The sequence below is a fragment of the Grammomys surdaster genome, unplaced genomic scaffold (assembly GCF_004785775.1).
Source record: "Grammomys surdaster isolate TR1022 unplaced genomic scaffold, NIH_TR_1.0 126278, whole genome shotgun sequence".
NCBI lineage: Eukaryota > Metazoa > Chordata > Mammalia > Rodentia > Muridae > Grammomys > Grammomys surdaster.
The window spans coordinates 199,857-219,669 of NW_021621078.1; the positions used below are offsets into that span (position 1 = coordinate 199,857).

At 42.1% G+C, this 19,813-nt stretch overlaps 2 protein-coding genes across 3 annotated transcripts in view; one reads left to right on the forward strand and one right to left on the reverse strand.

The window, feature by feature from the left end:
• Positions 1-7,161: 7,161 nt before the first annotated feature.
• On the reverse strand, positions 7,162-8,647 carry Znf830 (zinc finger protein 830). The gene has a single exon (XM_028759380.1). It carries the CDS (start codon positions 8,637-8,639, stop codon positions 7,527-7,529), a length of 1,113 nt encoding a protein of 370 aa, XP_028615213.1. The 5' UTR covers positions 8,640-8,647; the 3' UTR covers positions 7,162-7,526.
• A 131-nt stretch (positions 8,648-8,778) lies between these two features.
• The window catches only part of Cct6b (chaperonin containing TCP1 subunit 6B), a 44,131-nt gene continuing 33,096 nt past the window's right edge, over positions 8,779-19,813 (forward strand). Inside the window, exons 1-5 of one of the 2 annotated variants that reach the window (XM_028759222.1) lie at positions 8,779-8,920; positions 11,065-11,128; positions 12,606-12,740; positions 17,829-18,002; positions 19,004-19,107. In XM_028759222.1, the coding sequence (XP_028615055.1) occupies positions 8,784-8,920; positions 11,065-11,128; positions 12,606-12,740; positions 17,829-18,002; positions 19,004-19,107 (614 nt within the window). In that variant the 5' untranslated portion in view covers positions 8,779-8,783. The other variant, XM_028759223.1, reaches the window with a different exon arrangement.

Consider the following 19,813-nt stretch of genomic DNA (forward strand, 5'->3'; position numbering starts at 1 on the left):
TAAATAAATAAATAAATAAAAGATAGCTCAGCAGTTTAGAGCTCTTGCATGGGACCTGAATTTAATCCCCAGCATCCACAAAGCCGCCTCACAAGTGCCTGTAACTCCAGCTGCCCAGGTCTGATGACCTCTTCCAGCCTCTGCAGACACTTGCACTCACATGCACATGCACACAAAAACAGGATCTTTTTGTTGTTTTTATTTGTTTCTGTTTTCTGAGACAGGGTTTCTCTGTATAGCCCTGGCTGTCCTGGACCCACTTTGTAGACTAGGCTGGCCTTAAACTCACAGAGATCTGCCTGCCTCTGCCTTCCAAGTACTGGGATTAAACAGATTTGCCACATCGCCTGGCTAAACATAGAATCCTTTTTTGGTTTTTCAAGACAGGGTTTCTCTGTGTAGTCCTGGCTGTCCTGGAACTCACTCTGTAAAACAGGCTGGCCTCGAACTCAGAAATCCACCTGCCTCTGCTTCCCAAGTGCGTGCGCCACCACTGGCCGGCTAAACATAGGATCTTAAAAAGAGAAACAACAGGACAAGCGAGTCATAGGCAGAGTCATAGTGACTTGTCCCCTGAGCCTTCACCCAGCCGATACCCGGTTCTGAAGATCTCTGTATTCCCCCTGAACACCCACACTCCAGTGTCATTCCCTTCCCCACATCCTGCCTTTCTGTGTTTATAACCCCTGTGTGAATTAATTACAATTTGAGAAAAAAAATTATAAAATTAGATACTTTCTGTAAACTATAGATTAGACATTGTATAGCTATCAGCCCAAGAACGCTTTCTTTTGTATTTCTCAATGCTGTCTTTGCATTTTCTTTTAATTGTTCACATTTTCCAAAAAGCCAATATATTATTCCAATTGAATAGAAATAAAATAAAAAAAATGAAAAAAAAAAAAAGAGAGAAACAACAGCAAAATCCCCAGAGAGACATGTAGAGTGTGTCTATGCTGCTCACTGGAAGTGCTAGAGCCAGCACTTCCTGTCTTCCTGTAGAGGGCAGACACTTGGGAAGTTGGTTTGGTCTCAGTGGATTCCGTTTTTTTAATAAGTTCTGCTCTATGAATCGCATAAATCTCAGCAGCAAGATCCCATCTTAAACTTTTGTTTGCTTAATAGTCACACAATTAAAAGAAGTTTTGTTGGGCAGTGGTGGCGCACGCCTTTAATCCCAGCACTTGGGAGGCAGAGGCAGGCAGATTTCTGAGTTCGAGGCCAGCCTGGTCTACAGAGTGAGTTCCAGGATAGCCAGGGCTACACAGAGAAACCCTGTCTTGAAAATTAAAATAAATAAATAAATAAATAAATAAATAAATAAATAAATAAATAAATGAAAGAAGTTTTAAAGAAATATGGTAGAGGTGTTTGCCAGGATAAGTATTTAAAAGAGAGCTGCATGCAGGGGTATAATAGTAATCCACCTCAGCTCTGTTTTTCAGTCAGCAGGCTGCAGAGATTGCTTCTTTTTCTTCTCCTCTTCCTCCTCCTCCCCTTCTTTTTTCCATCCACATTCAGAATGGGCCATCCCTCAGTTAAATCTCTCCAAAATGTCCTCAGAGACACATGCAGAGGAACAGTAAGATGACTCAGTGGGTAGAAATCGCATGCTGCATATGCCTGACAGCCTGAGGTGAATCACTAGAACCACAGCAGGAGATAATAGACTCCCACAAATTGTTCTCTGACCTCCACACATGCTGTAGCTAGTATGCATGTACCTGCACTCACATATATATCATATGCATGCAAAATAATAATTAATATTATAGAAAAACAGGCTGGAGAGCTGGCTCAGTGGTTAAGACCAATGACTGCTCTTCCAGAGGTCCTGAGTTCAGTTCCCAGCAACCACATGGTGCCTCACAATCATCTATAAGGGGATCTGATGCCCTCATCTGGTGTGTCTGAAGACAGCTACTGTGTACTCATATACATAATATAAATAAATAAATCTTTAGAAAAATTAAAGGAAAAGAAACACCCTTTGGTAGTTGAGTAAGCATGGCTCCCACAGAATCATAGATTTGAATGCTTGGTCACCAGGGACTGGCACTATTTGAAAGGATGAGTGGCGTAGGCCTTGTGGAAGGAACTGTGTCATTGGGTTTGGGCTTTGAGATTTCAAAAGACCCTGCCAAGACAAGTGTTGCTCTTTGGTAGTTGATGAAAAAGGAATGCTCAGTGAATGTTTATTGTTAGTATTATCGAGTGCTTCTCGTATGTGTGTGTAAGTATGTGCTGCTTTCATCTTGACAGTGATGATGAGGCATCCTAGTTTGACAGGTTTCTCTGTCATGTTAATCACTGGTTTCTGCCACTGCAGAACTGTCTGAAGGTCTTTACAGTGCAGTTCCCACATCCCCAGTGAAGAGCCAATGACTGGCAATCTCCTAGGCCAGTCTGGGCTACTGGGCAGGTCATTGTCTGCAGCATGTTGATGTCTGATGCTACACATATTCAATTTCATTATATTACTGGTTTGGAGGATGTTTTGCTGTCCCCTTCTGTCCTCAGTGGGGCTCATTTGAGACAGCTTGTAAGGGCTATTTACCTACCCCTTAAGGGCATGAAGTCTTATTAAGGGCTTGGCCTTTTCTTTCTCAGTGTCATGGAAACATAATAAGGGATTTAGAATAACAACAGAACATTTAAAAAGGATTACTATACTTTTTTAAAAGATAGTGCCTGTGCAGTGGGAAGAAGCAACATGGACTAAGAGACATTAGTGGCTAGAATCAAGGCAAACAGAAGTAGAGATTCTGGGCTTATTTTAGAGGCAGAACCGGACCTAACTAATGCCCTAGACTTGGAGGAAAGGGCATGAGTCACTCCCAGGGGCTGTCTTAACTCCTAGATAGGTTGGTGGGTTCATGTGAGAACAGTTCTCATTCTTTTAGAAAGAATGAAAGCTATTTGAAATTCATTAAATGTAGAACACTTATTAAACCTTTGAATACAGTGTTAGGCAGGTAGGTGCAGATGCTAGAAGAGGCAGAAAACCACCATTTCATAGTTAGGATGTCAACCTACAAACGGGAATCTACTTCTCAAGGATTTAAACAAGAGTGGCATTTACCAGTTCATACAACCCAGGCATGGCTTGGTACTGTGGTAAGGTGTGATCAGGGCTTTGTCTCAAGATCTCTGAATGCTCTAAACTCTGCCCTGGCTGTAGATTGAAGTCCTAGAAGAGAAAGGTCATCAAGATTGGTATAAACTTGGAGCCTTCAGTACAAAGGTGGTATTTAAATCCACACGAATGGAGGAAGTCAGCTGATGGTGGAAATGCAAGTAGAAACACAAGGCAGACAGTAAAATGTACAAGAAAAAAAACTCAGTGAATCCTGATTTTTGGTGCTGTTGAAACCTAAACCTATTCCTGGCATCACAGACATTTAAAAGGACAACTGAAGTCCCTTCAACCACCATTCCCACTGATAAACTTAAACTTCTGCATATTGCCAAGTTGCTAGCCAGTTGGTGCTTCACTGACAGAAAACTTATTTTTTCATTAAGCTTTTTCTGTTCTATATTTAAGATGATTCATAGATTCTCACCACAGCCTTTTGAGGATTATGTATTTTCATTTGATATTTGAGCAAACAAGTTTAGAGAGGTGACTCAGCTAAAATAATTAACTACTGAAAGGTGGAGCAGGTTCAGGATCCCGCTCAGGGATGGACCCCTTGCTTAGCATGTCTAAGGACCTGGGTTCAAAGCTCCTGTACTGCAAAATAAAGTGGAATAGCTTAAACTGGGCTTTGTGTTGCCAACTGCTTTGCTTATCAGTCCATATTAATCTGGTGTTTGCTATTAAAGGTTTTGGGTCTAAATTTTATATTTTTTCCCTGCAAGTACCAGAAGGGCAGCTATTATTACCATCATCTGTGAAACACATGGGAAAGCTTTTCATAAATGTAAGCCGCTGGACAAATGTATATCTGAAGGCCAGTTGGGTTAACATTCTTTTTCTTCCAAGTTAGGGTGGACTGGACTGTTTTAAATAAGGAACTGCACAGTTGAACATCAAACCTGACTCGGCTCAGAGCATGTACTGATCTTTGACGTTTGTGGAGCTGCTCACTCCCATAGCTGTTCCCTCAATCTCAAATTTAACAAGGACTCACTGAGCACTGGATATAATCATGGGTCCTTCTCTACTGCTCTTAATAAGGACCACTGAATCATATTTTGAGATTCTTGGTCCTCTTAAAAGGTAGTGGTAGTTCATGTGCATAAACACACCTGACATTCCTTATGGCTTTAGAAGAATCATTCAAGAATAAAATGTTAACTGAGGGGGTCTGGATGGCTGAATGATTAAGACCACCTGCTGCTCTTCTAAAGGACCTTTGTTTTCTAGCACACATGCTCTTCCTCTGGTCTCCAGCTGGTCTCCAGCTGGTCTCCGTGGATGTGTGCACGCACATGCACACATACACACACACACACACACACAAGAGATACGCACACAAGTAATAACGAATCTTATTCTCTACATCATGACATGTTCAATGATAAGCCACACCTAACCACACTTAACCTCCTCTGCTGCTAAGAACGAACCTGCTGTCTACGTCTCTATGTGTTTTCTTTTCACTTGTGTAACTTTTAGACCTGTGCTATCCATTAGGGATGCCTACTGAACACTCAAAATACATATGCTGTTAGATACACTTAGATTTCAAAAATGTATGCAAAATTATTAAGTAGTCTTTAAATATCACTGAAATGTTAATATTTTGGATATAGCAGATTAACTAAAAACATTAAAACTTCACCTGTTTCTTTTTAAAATGGCTACTAGAAGATTTAACCCTCACTTTTTTTTTTCTTCTTAGAAAGGACCAAGATAAAAAGGCATTCAATCTGAAGAAGACCTGAAGTGGTTTTTTTTTTTTTTTTTAAATTTTATTTATTTAATGTATGAGTGTTCTGCTGCATATACATCTGCCTGCCCAAAGAGGGCATCAGATCTCCCTAAAGATAGTTGTGAGCCACCATGTGGTTGCTGGGAATTGAACTCAGGACCTCTGGAAGAGCAGTCAGTGCTCTTATCCGATGAGCCATCTCACCAGCCCCTGTAGAAAATTTAAAATATATATATAATTTGTATTTTATTTTTATGCATTAATTTTTTGAGGTAGGGTCTTACTGTCAAATGTATGGCCCCAAAATAATAACAATTCTCCTGCCTCAGCTTTTCCTAGTGTTAGGATTACAGATATGACCCACAATACCCAGCTTCCTATTTCTAATGAAAGTGCTCCTGCAGATCATCACTCACCTCTCAACAAACACATCTTTGTCCTTCCTTGCATGCTGAAGTGACTGAAAATTCTCAGTGTAGGGGAAGGTGCACCCTTTGTGACTTTCAAACTGAAATAGCTAATCAGTTGGCAGTTAAGAATTCAAACTTTGTGTCATAGGCAGCAAGATTATTAATCATGTGTGGCACATACCAAGTCAGACAATGTCTTCTTGGTACTCACACCTAAAAGAGAATCCTGGGACTGGAGAGATGGCTCAGTGTTTAAAGAGCACTGCCTGCTCTTTGAGAGGATCCTGGTTCAATTCCCAGCATCCATATGGAAGCTCACAACTGCCTGAAAGTTCCAGAGGATCTGACACCCTTGCACAGACATACATGCAGGCAAAACACCAATGCACATGAAATAAATCATTTTTAAAAAATCCTTTTTTTTTTGACATCCTATTCTTAACCTTTCTGCATTTTTCTTCTACTACTTTTTTGTTTTGTTTTTTGTTTGTTTTTCGAGACAGGGTTTCTCTGTGTAGCCCTGGCTGTCCTGGAACTCACTCTGTAGACCAGGCTGGCCTCAGAAATCCGCCTGCCTCTGCCTCGCAAGTGCTGGGATTAAAGACGTGCGCCACCACCTCCTGGCTTTCTTCTACTTCTAGTCACTAACATGTTAGTTCTTCCTGAGAAATTATTTCCCACCCCCTTAGTCCATAACTAACCAGTCACTTTACTTTTGAAGTTTTATCTACATAATTTCCCAGTTTCTGAGACTCCTCTCATACCATACACTACAACTAGAGTAACACCAAACTGTCACAGAATTCTTCAGTTTAAAAACAAAACAAAATCCTCCATTTATTTCCACATTGCCTGTAAAACTAATTCTTGAGAATTAAAGGATTTTTTTTCTCCTTCATTTTAGACAGGGTCTCACTATGTAGTACAGGCTGCATCTCCCTTGGCTTTCCAAAAGCTGAGATGTCAGGTGAGAGGCAGCACATCCAGTTTTCAAGGGTTTCAGGCTTTTTCTTCTTGTTAGTGGTTCCCCTTATACAATCTGAACTTGAATGAGTTAATATATGTAGAGTACTTAGAATCCTGTCTAGCCTATGTTTAGAACAGTATGTCTTAGCTACTATCAGTAACAGTAAGTTGGAAGATGCTGTATATAAAACACTGCTGCTTATTTTCCTTTTTGAACACCTCATCCTCCAAAGCAAGGATCAATACCTTAAACTATCAATAACTAGAATAAGGCGACTGGCATTGCTTTCCTAGCTACTTACATATCTTCTTGCCGTTGAAAGAACCTGTAAACACAAGACTAATTTACCACAAAAATAAAATTTCAGACTTAATGGGGTAATAATGAAACGGGGTAATATTTCCTTCATTCAAAAACCGGCTTGGTGGGGGTAGAATACTTGCCTAGCATTTCCATAGCCCTGATCTGCTCAGCACCACTCGGGGCAGGGAGTACAAGAGCAACTACAGAACATGTTCAAGGAAAACAAAGTCTGAAAACATATATAAATGGGTTTTACACTTAGGGCAGCTGAATCTCTAACTTTGGCATATATTAGAATAACGTGGGAATATTGTCATCTGTATCTCATTTAGATTTATGGACTCTAAGAGGGCTCAGGCACTAAAGCTTCATGGGCAATTTGACATTCCATGAACCACCAAAAGTTTCACAGGTGATACTGATGTATGACAACAATTATTGGTCTTACCAAAAGAAACACTGTGCTTAAGGACATTGGACATTTGTATGCTTTTGAAAACAAAATTTATGAAGAATATGTGTTTATGAGTAGCCTTCTAAAAACAACCTTCCCAAAGCTCCAACCCTTCGGAGTTTAAGGCTTGAAAATACACATACATCGAGGTCATATAAATGTCTTTTTTAATCTGACTTCTGTAAGGTTCAAAAGAGTGACTTGTATAAATATATACTTAGCTATGTGCAATATTTACAATTTAGATTTTACAACTGAAAAACCACATTGAGCCTGTAAAGTTGAAAAACTTGGCAATTTGTGGTTATAATTTCAAAAATGTCAAAAACAGTTTTACCTCAAACATTTTATAATAAATAGCACCGCACGCAGTACCATCCCCAAAGTATTACTGTTCACTCGATTACTTTATCCCAACAATCAAGTGTATCCAAGGACAGAGGAACCCAAGAACTTGGACACAGCACTTTTTAAGGGACATCGGAGACTGATGGAAATCTCGGGTCTTCAAAACCTTACAGCAAAGCCCCCTTTACCCTCCAGTCCTGAGACAGCAAATCCTGTAATTCTCCCTCGTCATCACTGTCCACATTCTCCTCTTCCTTTTTCTGAAGTTCTTTTATGGTCAAAACCTCTTTAAGTTTGTTTTTTATTTCATCCTGGCGATTCCGCAGCTTTTCCACTCGACGGTAACATTCTATCTGCTCGTCAATCTCTCCAATCTGCCGGTCCAACCGTCCCTCCTCATCCTCTTCAGCCACGATCGCCTCAGAGATAGTATTGACTTGCCTTATAGCCTTTTGAAACTCATCCCACTCTTTGTCCATCTGATCCTTTGGGGCATCAACCTTCCGGACCTTTGCATCTACCTCAGGGTCGTCGAAGAATCCTTCTGGTAATGCTTCGGCGGTGTTCTCTCTCCTTTCCACCACTTTTTCGTGTATTTCTGCTTTCTCAATTGACCCTGAATGAGGAACTAAGGGGGCCTTGGGAGGATTTGTATTAAAGGGGTCGTTTAGCAGCACATTGCTTGTTGTCTCCCTCGGAGAGGCAAGCGAGTGTTCTCTGCCCTGTGCATCGGGAAGATGCTTGCTGCTGTCTCTTCTTTCTTCCCCACCTCCCTGTTCTTCTTCCTCCTCCTCCTCCTCATCTCCATAATCAGGGAGTAAACCGAGTCCAGGTTTACTGGGGGCCGCCCTAGAGGCCTCTTTTCCCGACTTCTCAAAGTTGGCGGACGAGGCTGAGGTGGAGGGCTGTACCTGAGGCCCCACGGAGGCCTTGGCTTTCTTGGCGTCTTGGCTCTCCTCATCCGTCGCTCTCCTCTTGGTGGGCTGAGGCGCAGTGCCGGCCGAAGGGCCCTGGGTTGCTCCCTTGGCGCCTTTCAGCTCCGCTACTCTCTCCCGGTGCTGCTTTCCCAGAACATGGGTCTGCCACAGGAGCTCGCTCTTGACCGGGGTGTTACATAGCGCGCAGCTCAACTGCCCCAGACGGTTGTATTTGGCGAACGGGGATTCTATCCTCTTCCGGTTGGTGCTCAGGCGCTGCTTCTCCTTCATCAACCGCCTCAGTTCTTCCTGATTCACCACTCGCTTCCCCGCCGGTGTCCGAGCGGAGGTGGAGGACGCCATGTTTGCGCGCAGGACTCAAGCGAGTCTAGCTTCCGAGGCGTGATAGCGTCACTTCCTGTTATGGCGCCGATTGGGCGAAGCTCAGGAGTGTGGGCGTGGCGCCAGGGCAAGGAGTCCGCAAGTTAGGGGCTGGACCGTTGAACCATGGCTGCGATCAAAATTGCCAACCCTGGGGCTGAAGTGACGCGGAGCCAGGCGGCCTTGGCTGTGAACATATGCGCCGCCCGAGGGCTGCAGGATGTGCTGCGTCCCAGCTTGGGTCCTAAGGGCGCGCTAAAAATGTGAGATGTCGCTAGGGTGTGCGGGGTGTCGCAGTTCCCTCTGATGCTGATCAGTGAAAACCTGTGAGCAATGCTGCGACACTTAGACACCCGGTTTTCCTCCCTCTCATTCCTGCTCTTAGAGTTCTCTAGCCGAGGAAGAGAACGCCTTTTCGAAGAAAAGACTCCATCAATAGAAGTTGTGTCACCATCCCCTTTTCACTAAGATTCATAAACAGGCTATTCATTAATGCGGGTCTCTGGAAACGTTGAGTGTTGAAAACGCTTCTGACGCTCCCTCCATCCCTCTCCTGTTGGGGATGAACTTAGCCTTGTGCGCGCGCTCAGCGGACGTTGAGCTGCAGCTCCGCCGCAGACAGTATTGTTTTGACGTGGCGGAGTGTGGTACTAGCTTTGGAACTAAGCAGTCATAGGTTCAAATTCAAGTTCCATTATCTGCCAGCTGTTGGTACTTGGTCAAGTTCTTGCAACTCTCTGTACCTACAGTTCTTCATGTTTAGTCATGCATTTGGATAAATGTTTATTCAACACCATTGTTTTATGAAGAAAGGAAAGAAGAGTAGGGGAGATCAAAACGTCTCTTGGGAAGGACACACCCTGAGAGGAATGAGCAAACTAGCGTTAATAGTAAACGAGTCCACTTAACACCAGATACTAGAAAACAGATGAAATAGTTTTCTGTTCTTTTCTTTTAAAAATTGATTTATATTTATGTGTGTACATCTGTCTGAGTTTATGTGCATCAGGGGTGTGCAGATGCCCGCAGAGGTCAGAGAGTGACAGGTCCCTAGAACTTGAGCTATAGGCAGTTGTAAGCCATCTGATGTGGGTGCTGGAGACCAAGCTCAGATCCTCTGCAAAAATAATAAGTGCTTTTATCTGCCGATCCATCTCTCTAGCCCTTGAGATGGTATCTATTTTTAAAGTGACATGGCAGTGACAGGTATGTCAATTATATAGAGATGCAAATGATTTTTACAGAGGAAAGGGTCCAATTACCGATGATTGAAGGAAAAGCCTCTCAGATATCAGGGGATGTTTGATCAGAGTTATAGGAGAATGACAGGAATCAAGGCCTCCCAGTGGTGCACGTTCATCAGAAATAAACATTATAATGCATTAAAGGAACTGAAAGGCCTGTTGTGGGAAAAATGGTCGATGGAACAGGAGAGCTTGGAAAAGGCCATGTATGTTACTGCTAAATTACCTGGATTTTTATCTTGAAGATGGTAGAAAATGTAACATCTTTGAAGGATTGGTGGTCAGGAAACTGAGTCCCATTGCCTCTTAGAAAGACATAACATGGAGGGTTGATTCAAATTTGGAGACAAGATACCATCTAAGCAGTCTAGGAAGGATAACAATAAAATTGGAGAGAAGAGATCCAAAGGCATTTTATCTTTTTTTTTTTAGACAGGGTTTCTCTGTGTAGTCCTGGCTGTCCTGGAACTCACTCTGTAGACCAGGCTGGCCTCGAACTCAGAAATCTGCCTGCCTCTGCCTCCCAAGTGCTGGGATTAAAGGCATGCGCCACCACTGCCCAGCTCCAAAGGCATTTTAATTGTGGAATTGACAGAGCTTGTTGCTTTAACAAATGCGAAGGATGAGACAGCTAAATTCAGTGACTGAATCATGACATTCACCAAGATAAAAACCTACACAAATTTGTAGATTTGTACTCTGTTTCATACTTTAAAAAAAAACACTTATTTTTATTATGTATACAATGTTCTATTTGAATGTATGCCTGCATGCCGGAAGAGGCACCAGATCTCATTATAGATGGTTATGAGCCACCATGTGGTTGCTAGGAGTTGAACTCAGGTCCTATAGAAGAGCAACCTCTTAACTTCTGAGCCATCTCTTCAGCCCTGTTTTATACTTTTCATTAGCCAATGTGTAGAATTCATCAGCTGCTCTTTAAACCCATAAATGCTCCGTTTGGAATGAGATTACTATAATGTCATCAGGGAGAAATAATTCCATGAGACACAAGTGGCAGTCACTACCACATATCACCCCATGGTTCAGTGTAAATTTTCCAAGCCTAGTCATCTGTGTTTAGGACCATGGATGGCAAGAACTCGGAGTGTTCTTTGATTCTTGGCTTGTGTAGTTAATAAGTACCATTGTTCTTTTTACAGGCTTGTTTCTGGGGCAGGTGACATCAAACTCACCAAAGATGGCAATGTACTACTTCATGAGATGGTGAGCTAGTGCTCTTTTTCATTTTCTTCTCTCAGACAGGATCTGCCTATGTAGCCCTGGCTGGCTACAAACTCACAATCCCCCCTTCCATTCTTGCCTGCCCCAGCCTCCTGAGTGTTGGATTCAGGTATTAGACACACTTCCCAGCTGCAGCTGGCTTTGATAAATCGTATAAGCCTTAATTAAAAGCATGGCACATGGGCTGGGAATGCAGCTCAGTGGTAGAGCACTTCCCTAGCATGTGCGAGACTCTAGGTTCACATTAAGGACGGAGGAGGTACACTCGCAAGTTTGTTTGTTTGTTTGTTTATGACAGGCTAGAGAGATGACTTAGTGGTTAAAAGCACTGGCTATTCTTCCAGACGACTTGGGTTCAATTTCCAGAACCCACATGGGAGCTCACATCTGTCTGCACCTCCAGTTCCTCACATAAGCATACATGCAGGCAAAACACCAATGCACATAAGTGAAAGAAAAAAAATTAGCTTGGCTTGATGGGACATGCTCTCAGGAGGTAGAGACAGGCAGATCTCTGAGTTTGGGGCTATCCTGTTCTACAGATCAAGTTCTGGGACAGCCAGGGCTACACAGAGAAACCTTATCTTGAAGTATAAACTTTTTTTTTTGCAATGCTAGAGATTGAGCGTTGGGCCCTCATATGCTAGGCAAGTGCTCTTTACCACTAAGCTACACCTTCAACCTTACAATTTATATCTTAAGGATTTATTGATTTTTTAAATTTTATATGTATGAGGGTCTATCTGTATGAGTGGTTGCCATATGTATGCTGGTACCTGCAGAGGCCAGAAAATGGTGTCAGATTCCCTAGAGCTGGACTTAAGGTCATTGTGAGCCACTTTTGTATCCTGGGAACCAAACTCCACTTCCTGGAAGAGCAGAACATACTCTTAATAGCTAAGCTATCTCTCTAGCCCAACATTTTTTTTTCCTTGGGATGATTGATTGATTGATTGATTGCCCCAAGACCACCTGACCACAATTTGTATTTTTAAGGCTACCAACTAAATACTGCACTCTTAAGATATGGCTGTTGGATTAAACCTCAACAGAATGACTTTTGGCTGTTTTCAAATGTTTATAGAGTCTGATAGCTTAGGGAGACTTACAAATTAATAACATCTTTTTCAGAGTACTTCATTATAGTCTTTGTAATCATGCAAAAGGAAAAAGTCCTTGGCAGTGTTCGTAAAAATATTCCTCTTAGAGACTGAAGGGCTTAATCTCTTCTCGGAAATGTCATTGCAGTTTGAAGCAAAGACTTTCATACAATGTTCAAACCTCATTAATTCTCAACTTTAAAACTCTGGATTTGACATTTACTAAATGTTGTAACTTGTAAATGTGCAGCATGAAGTTTGTTTGTTAATTTTACCATTGACCCTTGGGGTATCTTGGATTTAGTGGCCTTCTTCATCACAGTTTCTGTCTTTTTAAATCTGTTGTTTACCTTTTCCAGCAAATCCAACACCCAACGGCTTCTGTCATAGCAAAAGTGGCGGCAGCCCAAGACCACATCACAGGGGACGGCACTACTTCAAACGTCCTGATCATCGGAGAGCTGCTGAAACAAGCTGATCTTTACATTTCTGAGGTATTAAACTTTCACACCAAGCAAGTCTTTTTTTAAATTTAATTTTAGAGAATAAGAACTAATTTTAATTAAGATAACCTTAGGCAGTTGTAAATGGAAAGTGCTTTTTATTTTTTTGCCAAAGTAATGGCTTTTATTGCAATTATATACTTTTAAAAATATAAAATATTTAAGGATATATAGAAAGGTTAAAAAGAAACCTCCCATGTACCCATGAGTCATGCTCACAAAAGAAAATGTAACTAATAAAAGTTGAAACAAAATGTTGTTCCTTTAAATTAACTGGGGAAAGATGACTGAAGGCTTTTCACTTTGTGTCTTTTTCTTTCTTTTCTTTTCTTTTTTTTTAAAGATTTATTTACTTTATGTATATGAGTTCTGTAGCTGTCTTTAAACACACCAGAAGAGGGCATCTGATCCTATTACAGATGGTTGTGAGCTACCATGAGGTTGCTGGGAATTGAACTCAGGACCTCTGGAAGAACAATCAATGCTATTAACCACTGAGCCATCTCTCTAGCCCCACTTTGTGTCTTTTTCTAGTCCCTGTTTCCTAAAGCACTTAGCTGAATCCTCTCTTCCTCAGCCTGTAAAACCATCATTCACATTTCTCTGTCTGTACCATTGTTTATTCGTATTCTTTTCTCAACATTATGTCTTTTCTATAACTATTTGAGTTTTCTGTCTTCCTCAGAGACTATCTTGGCAAAGCATAACCTGGTCAAAGTGGAGATTCTGGCTTCTTTGTGCTCTGAGAATTATCTATTCAGTGTCTGTAACTTACCTCGTTTAGATTTGGGCTTAAACAATGGAAACAACTAAAACTCTTTTACCTATACAGAAATCAATCATCATTTTACATAAGAGAATGGTGTGTAGTCTGTTGCTGGTAAATTTAAAAGTTCAACCAGCCATCAAGTACACAGGTCCTTTTGATCTCTTAGCTCTTCTGCACACAATAAGGCTTCATCCTAAAATGGATCTTGAAGATAAGACCCTCAGAGGAAGCCAGTGTTACTCAGCAGGTATGGGTAAGATAAAGAAGTTTCTCCACTGTAGTATATGAATTCTTCCTTGGGCCAATCGTAGTCTTATGCCCATCCTAAACTGAATACCATTATCAGGGGAATTGATTAGGCTTCTTTAGACCTCACTGCTTAAGCTAGGGTTAGTGTTCCTCTGAAGCACAGGTGAAAGATGGGCGCCTCCCAAGAATTAGGGTTGGGGGAGGAAGGAAGGAGACTGGCAATGGTGAGGGGTGTGTGCGTGCCTGTGTGTGTGTGTGTAATGTAGTGTAGTGTAGTATATATCTGAACAATGATAAAGAGAAGCACAGGATATGATAGAAATGAGACGCCAGGAAAGCATAGAGATGCTAAATTAGCCTTCAGTAGTCAGGAGCTTGAATAGAAAGTCTCCGGGATGGAATGTAAGGCACACGGTGTTCCAGGCTGAAGCCCCACTTAGCGCTGGTATAGGACCATAAGCTTTTGATGTTACTGGAGTTTAAGGGCATGTGTGTGATAGTGAAGAGGTTGTGGAGGAAAATGGAAGATGTTCTCCGAGGGTGAGGAACACTGGCAGATCAGGAAGCACATACTGTATTGCTGGAGTGAACAGGCCAAAAGGCAGCATATTAATGACTGATGGGAACAGATTGGCATTTTAAATATTTGGGGACAACTTTAATGAGTCCACAATTAGAGGCTGTCCTAGTAGTTCAAGTGAGTGATTATGAGGACTGAGATAAAGGACATTTTTGCAAATGGTAATAGCACAGGTTGGATTAGAGTGTTGGGTTTTATGGATATCGGTCTTGGCTCCATTTCTAAAGCAGTTTGCTGATGTAAGATGAGTTACATTGCCTGTGTAGAGCAGAGATAGTGCCCACTTTATACTGTTGTTGAGAGGATCAAATAACTCACATAGAGCCCTTAGAACTATGCCCATCACAGATGCTCACCCTTTAAGTGTTCTAGGAGTGATGTAAACGACATGAATGAATTGTGGTTCATGTCAGCGTTCACAATGTTGTGTGTTATTTTACAAAATGAACAGTACTGTTCAGGAAACAGCTTAGTGGGTAAAGTGCTTGCTGTTCAAGTGCGAGGACCTGAGTTTGAATCCTCAGACCCTTGCCAAGCTAGGCATGGCCATATGTCTGTACATATCTACAGGGAAATGAGGCAGAGATGGGAGAATGCCCTTGGAACATACAGCAATAAGAGAGGTGCTGCCTCAAGCAATGTGGAAGGGGAGGACCAATACCTAAGGTTCCAAAGTTGCCCTCTGACCTTCACACTCATGCTCTGGCACGTACATTCACCAACATCCTCACAGCACACATAAAAGACAGAGAACATAGATAAATGCACCAAAAAAGAGAATAAATAATGCTACTACTTCTTTTGTTGACTGTTTCAAAGACCTGGGATTTTGCTCATCCTAAGGAACTGATCTACCCCTGCACTACAAGCTCTGGCTCAACAGTATTTGAAAAGCCTTAATTCTGTGAGCCAGGTGTGGTGGTGCATGGCTGTAATTCTGGGACTCAGGAGGCTGAGGCAGAGAGATTGCACATTTGAGAGCAGCTTGGGCTCATAATGAGACATTGTCTCAAACATTCATTTTGGTCAGAATTTTAGATCCACAGAAAAGTTGTAAGAATATTACAAAGAATCACCAGGGTTATAAGTGGATTATCACACCTCTGCTATGTTGTCCATGAGACATGTAATTAATATAAGGTGTCTGATGTTTTCTGAATGAAAGGAAGAGGAAGTTGCAGACGTGTCCTAATTATTATTTCAAACTCTCACTCTCTCTCTCTCTCTCTCTCTCTCTCTCTCTCTCTCTCTCTCTTTCTGTGTGTGTGTGTTTAGACATGGTATGTAGGTGGGGCTGACTTCTTTTTCAAAAATTTTATTTTTTACTTATTCACTTTACATCCTGCTCACTGACCTCCTCCTACAATCCTTCCCTACCCTCCTCCTCTGAGCAGGTAGGGGCTCCCTGGGTATCCTCCCAACCCTGGCACTTCAAATCTCTTCGAGGCTAAGCACTTCCTCTCCCACTGAGGCCAGAAAAGGCAGTCCAGCTAGAACATATCCCATGTACAAGCAACGGCTTTTGGGATAGCTCCGTTCCAGTTGTTTGGGACCCACATGTAGACCATATGTGCTACATATGTGCAGGGAGGCCTAGGTCCAGGGGCTGACTTCTAACTTACTACCTTCTTGCCCCAGCCTCCCGAGTGCTGGTGTTACAGCCATGTGCTGCCAGCTTTTGCTGTATAAGTTCTAGAATCACTGAATTCTCATATAGAGTCACTATATGTATAAAATTAATCTTAATATCAACAGCTCATGAGTGTATTATAATCTAGTCTGCAGATTTCTTTCAGATTCCCCACTGGTCCTGAGTGTCTTTTACAGAATAAGGAAACTCTAGGACAATGTGTTGTGTTGAGAGGTCATGTCCTTTGAGTCTCCTTGAAGCCAAGACAGTTCCTGAAGTGTCATTTATAGTCCGTGGCATTGCTACTTTTAAAAAGTACACTTATTAATTATTGTATGTGGGGCACATGTGGAGGTCAGAAGTCAACCTGGGAGAGTCAGTTCTTTCCTTCACTACATGGGTACTTGAAGCAAACTCAGGTTGTCCATCTTGGTGGCAAGCAACTTTACCTTCTGAGCCATCTTGCTGGCCTACTTAAAAGCTATTTTAGATTTATTTATTTTTATACCCTGGAACTGGAGTTATGGATGGTTATGAGCCACCTTGTGGATTCTGGGAATTGAACCCAGGTTGTCTGCAAGAGTAACAAGTGCTCTTTTTTTTTTTTTTTGGTTTTTCAGGACAGGGTTTTTCTGTGTAGCCTTGGCTGTCCTGGAACTCACTCTGTAGACCAGGCTGGCCTCAAACTCAGAAATCAACCTGCCTCTGTAACAAGTGCTCTTAACTGCTGAGCCATCTCTCCAGTCCTAACATTGCTTCCCCCCCTCTTCTTTTTGAGACAGGGTTTCTCTGCATAGTCCTGGATGTCCCAGAACTCACTATGTAGATTAGGCTGGCCTTAAACTCACAGAGGTCTGCCTGTCTCTGCCTCTTGTGCTTTGGGACTAAAGTTTGTGCCATCTCACTTGACTGACATTGCTACTTTTAAGTTGCACAGGCCAGTTATTTTGTAGAAAGCTCCTCACTTGGCATTGTCTATTTCTTCACAACTAGACCCAGGTTATTAATTTTTGGCAAGGCTACATCAGTTCTGTGGTGATCTGAGTGTATTCTATTGGGGGCATGAGATGACGTCCAGCACATTACTGTGACGTACTTTTGTCAGAGTCAGTGCTGATCTGTCCTTGAGCATTGAAAGGAATGTTATGTGCCTAGATGTAGTTGTAGCTTTTGAAAATAGACTTTTTTTTTTTTTTTTGCTTTTTCAAGACAGGGTTTCTCTGTGTAGCCCTGGCTGTCCTGGAACTCACTCTGTAGACCAGGCTGGCCTCGAACTCAGAAATTTGCCTGCCTCTGCCTCCCAAGTGCTGGGATTAAAGGCGTGCGCCACCACTGCCTGGCCAAAATAGACCTTGTTATGCCTTGCATTGCACCATACATTTTTTATCTCAGCACTGGAGAGCTGAGTCAGGAATTTGAAGACGGCCTGAATTACGCATGTAGCAAGACCTTATCTCTAAATGAATGAATGAATTTATAGGTTTCTTTGTACTTGCAGCTTTTCTATAAGCTTATTATTATTGAGTTCCCGCTCAGCCGCTGGAGCTGTAGTTTGGTTTATCCATCTGTGAGTCCAACTTCAGGGGCTCCAACCCCCTTTTCTGACCTATGTGGGTCCCAGGATGCACATGGTACATATACGTGCACACAGGCGAAACATTCATATGTATTTTAAAAGATTGTTTCAGATATGAAGCCTGAGAAAGAGATACTTATGAATGACACATTTATGTTAGTGCCATCGCTGTGGGTCACATTATTTTTAACATATACTTATTACTCAGAGAACGTAACGGACATTTACTCTTCGTGGTTTGCTATATAATCTGTGTATTTATGTTGCTGCATCAGGGCCTGCACCCTAGAATCATAGCTGAGGGATTTGATGTTGCAAAGACGAAAGCACTTGAAATTTTGGATGAAATTAAAGTACAAAAGGAGATGAAAAGAGAAATCCTCTTAGACGTGGCTAGAACATCCCTGCGGACAAAAGTTCATGCTGAACTGGCCGACATACTAACGGAGGTACGCGATTCAAGTGTCCTCTACCCAGAGTAGTCAGGCACACGTTGATACTTTTCTCTTTTCTATAAGACAACCAAATATTACACATAACTTTTCAGAAATGTAAAACAAGAAGGCAGGCTGGCAAGATGGCTTGGTGGTAAAGAGCACTAGCTGCTGTTTCAAATGACTTGGGTTCAAATCCCAGGGCACACATGATGGCTCACAATCATCGCTAACTCCAGTTCTAGGGGATCCAATGCCACCTTCTTAGCTCTGTGGATACCAGGCATGCACACAATACACAGGTATACATGAAGACAAAACATCCATACACATAAAATAAATACATTAAATTTAAAAACCACCACCACCAACGTAAAACCAACAAGGTAAGCATTTAAAATTCAGTTGATCACAACAGTGTTTTTAACCTTCCCAAAGGTGTCACATTAGTGATTACCTGTCTTGGAATTTGGAAGGAACTTAGCTTTCTGTGGCTTATCTCTTGTGAAACCTCTTGGACAGTGTATTCGGCTAAACCTGGAGGTCCATATTTGATGATATCAGATACACATTTTGGCAGTGTGCCTTGTCATTAGGGCTGCTGCTTTAATGCAAGATTGACCTGACATATATATATATATATGATTCCCATCTGGGAAGTACATGTTTATTTGATTTACTTCTGAAGGTAAATAATACGTAGAATAAAGACAAAACTGCCTGGGTAGTTCCAGAAGACTTGTTTCAGGAGGTTATCATTTGCTTATATTGTTGTTCCTCTGCTTTCTCATTTCTGAAACTTGAAATGAGGAAGTTCATAATAACGGAAGTCACAAGGCATTGCCATATGAAGCAGAATGCTGCATTGTTAATTAACTTTAAGAAACATAAGTGTGCCGCAGGTGGCACTTGGTGACCATGCCTTTGACTTTCCTTGTTTAGTCTGGTGATAGGTCACTTGGACCAGGAGTTTCTTTTAGTCCACGTAATATGCCTTTCATCTGCTTCTCTTTCAGGCCGTGGTGGATTCTGTCTTGGCTATTAGAAGGCCAGGTATCCCTATTGATCTCTTCATGGTGGAAATCGTGGAGATGAGGCACAAGTCAGAAACAGACACACAGTAAATAGCATAAAATTTACAATTAAAAATCCACCCCATGTGTGCATATGACTCTGTGTATGTGTGTGCATGTGTGTGAGTGTGTGAGTGTGAGTGTGTGTGTGTGGATGTATGTGAGCAAATGTGTGTATGTATGTATGTGTGTACACCACAGCATGCTTGTGCTTATGTAAGTTAAATACTGACTTGAAGCTCTCCCTCAGCGCTTTGTGAATTCCAGGGATCAAACTCTGGTTGTCAGGCATGCTACCTGCTGAGCCATCTCAGCAGCCACACTTTGGAAATAAGTCCTGAAATATTTGGCTTTCATTGATTTCATTAGTTTTTCTCAATGGCAGTGTATTCATTTCAACACATTAGTTAGCTACGGTGAGCCTGTCACTTCCAGGTGCTGCAGTGAGGAGTAAGCAGAACACACGCTCCTTGGAAAGCTCACAGTTCAAGTCAAACTAGAGAGTAAAGCACAATCACCTGTGCTGTTTTATAGACTTCAGAGAAAACCATCCTAATAAGAAGCAGAACTACAAAGCTAAGAGTAATGATACAGGATCTAGCTATGTCAGAGAGACAGAGAGAGGGAGGGGAGAGGGGGAGGGAGGAGAGGGAGGGAGGAGGAAGGGGGAAGGAGGGAGAGAGAGAGGGAGGAGGAGGAGGGAGGAAAGAGAGAGAGAGGGAGGGAGGGAGGGAGAGAGAGAGAGAGAGAGAG

Coding starts and splice junctions, on each gene's coding strand:
- Znf830 (XM_028759380.1), bottom strand. CDS start 8,639: ATGGCGTCCTCCACCTCCGCTCGGACACCGGCGGGGAAGCGAGTGGTG.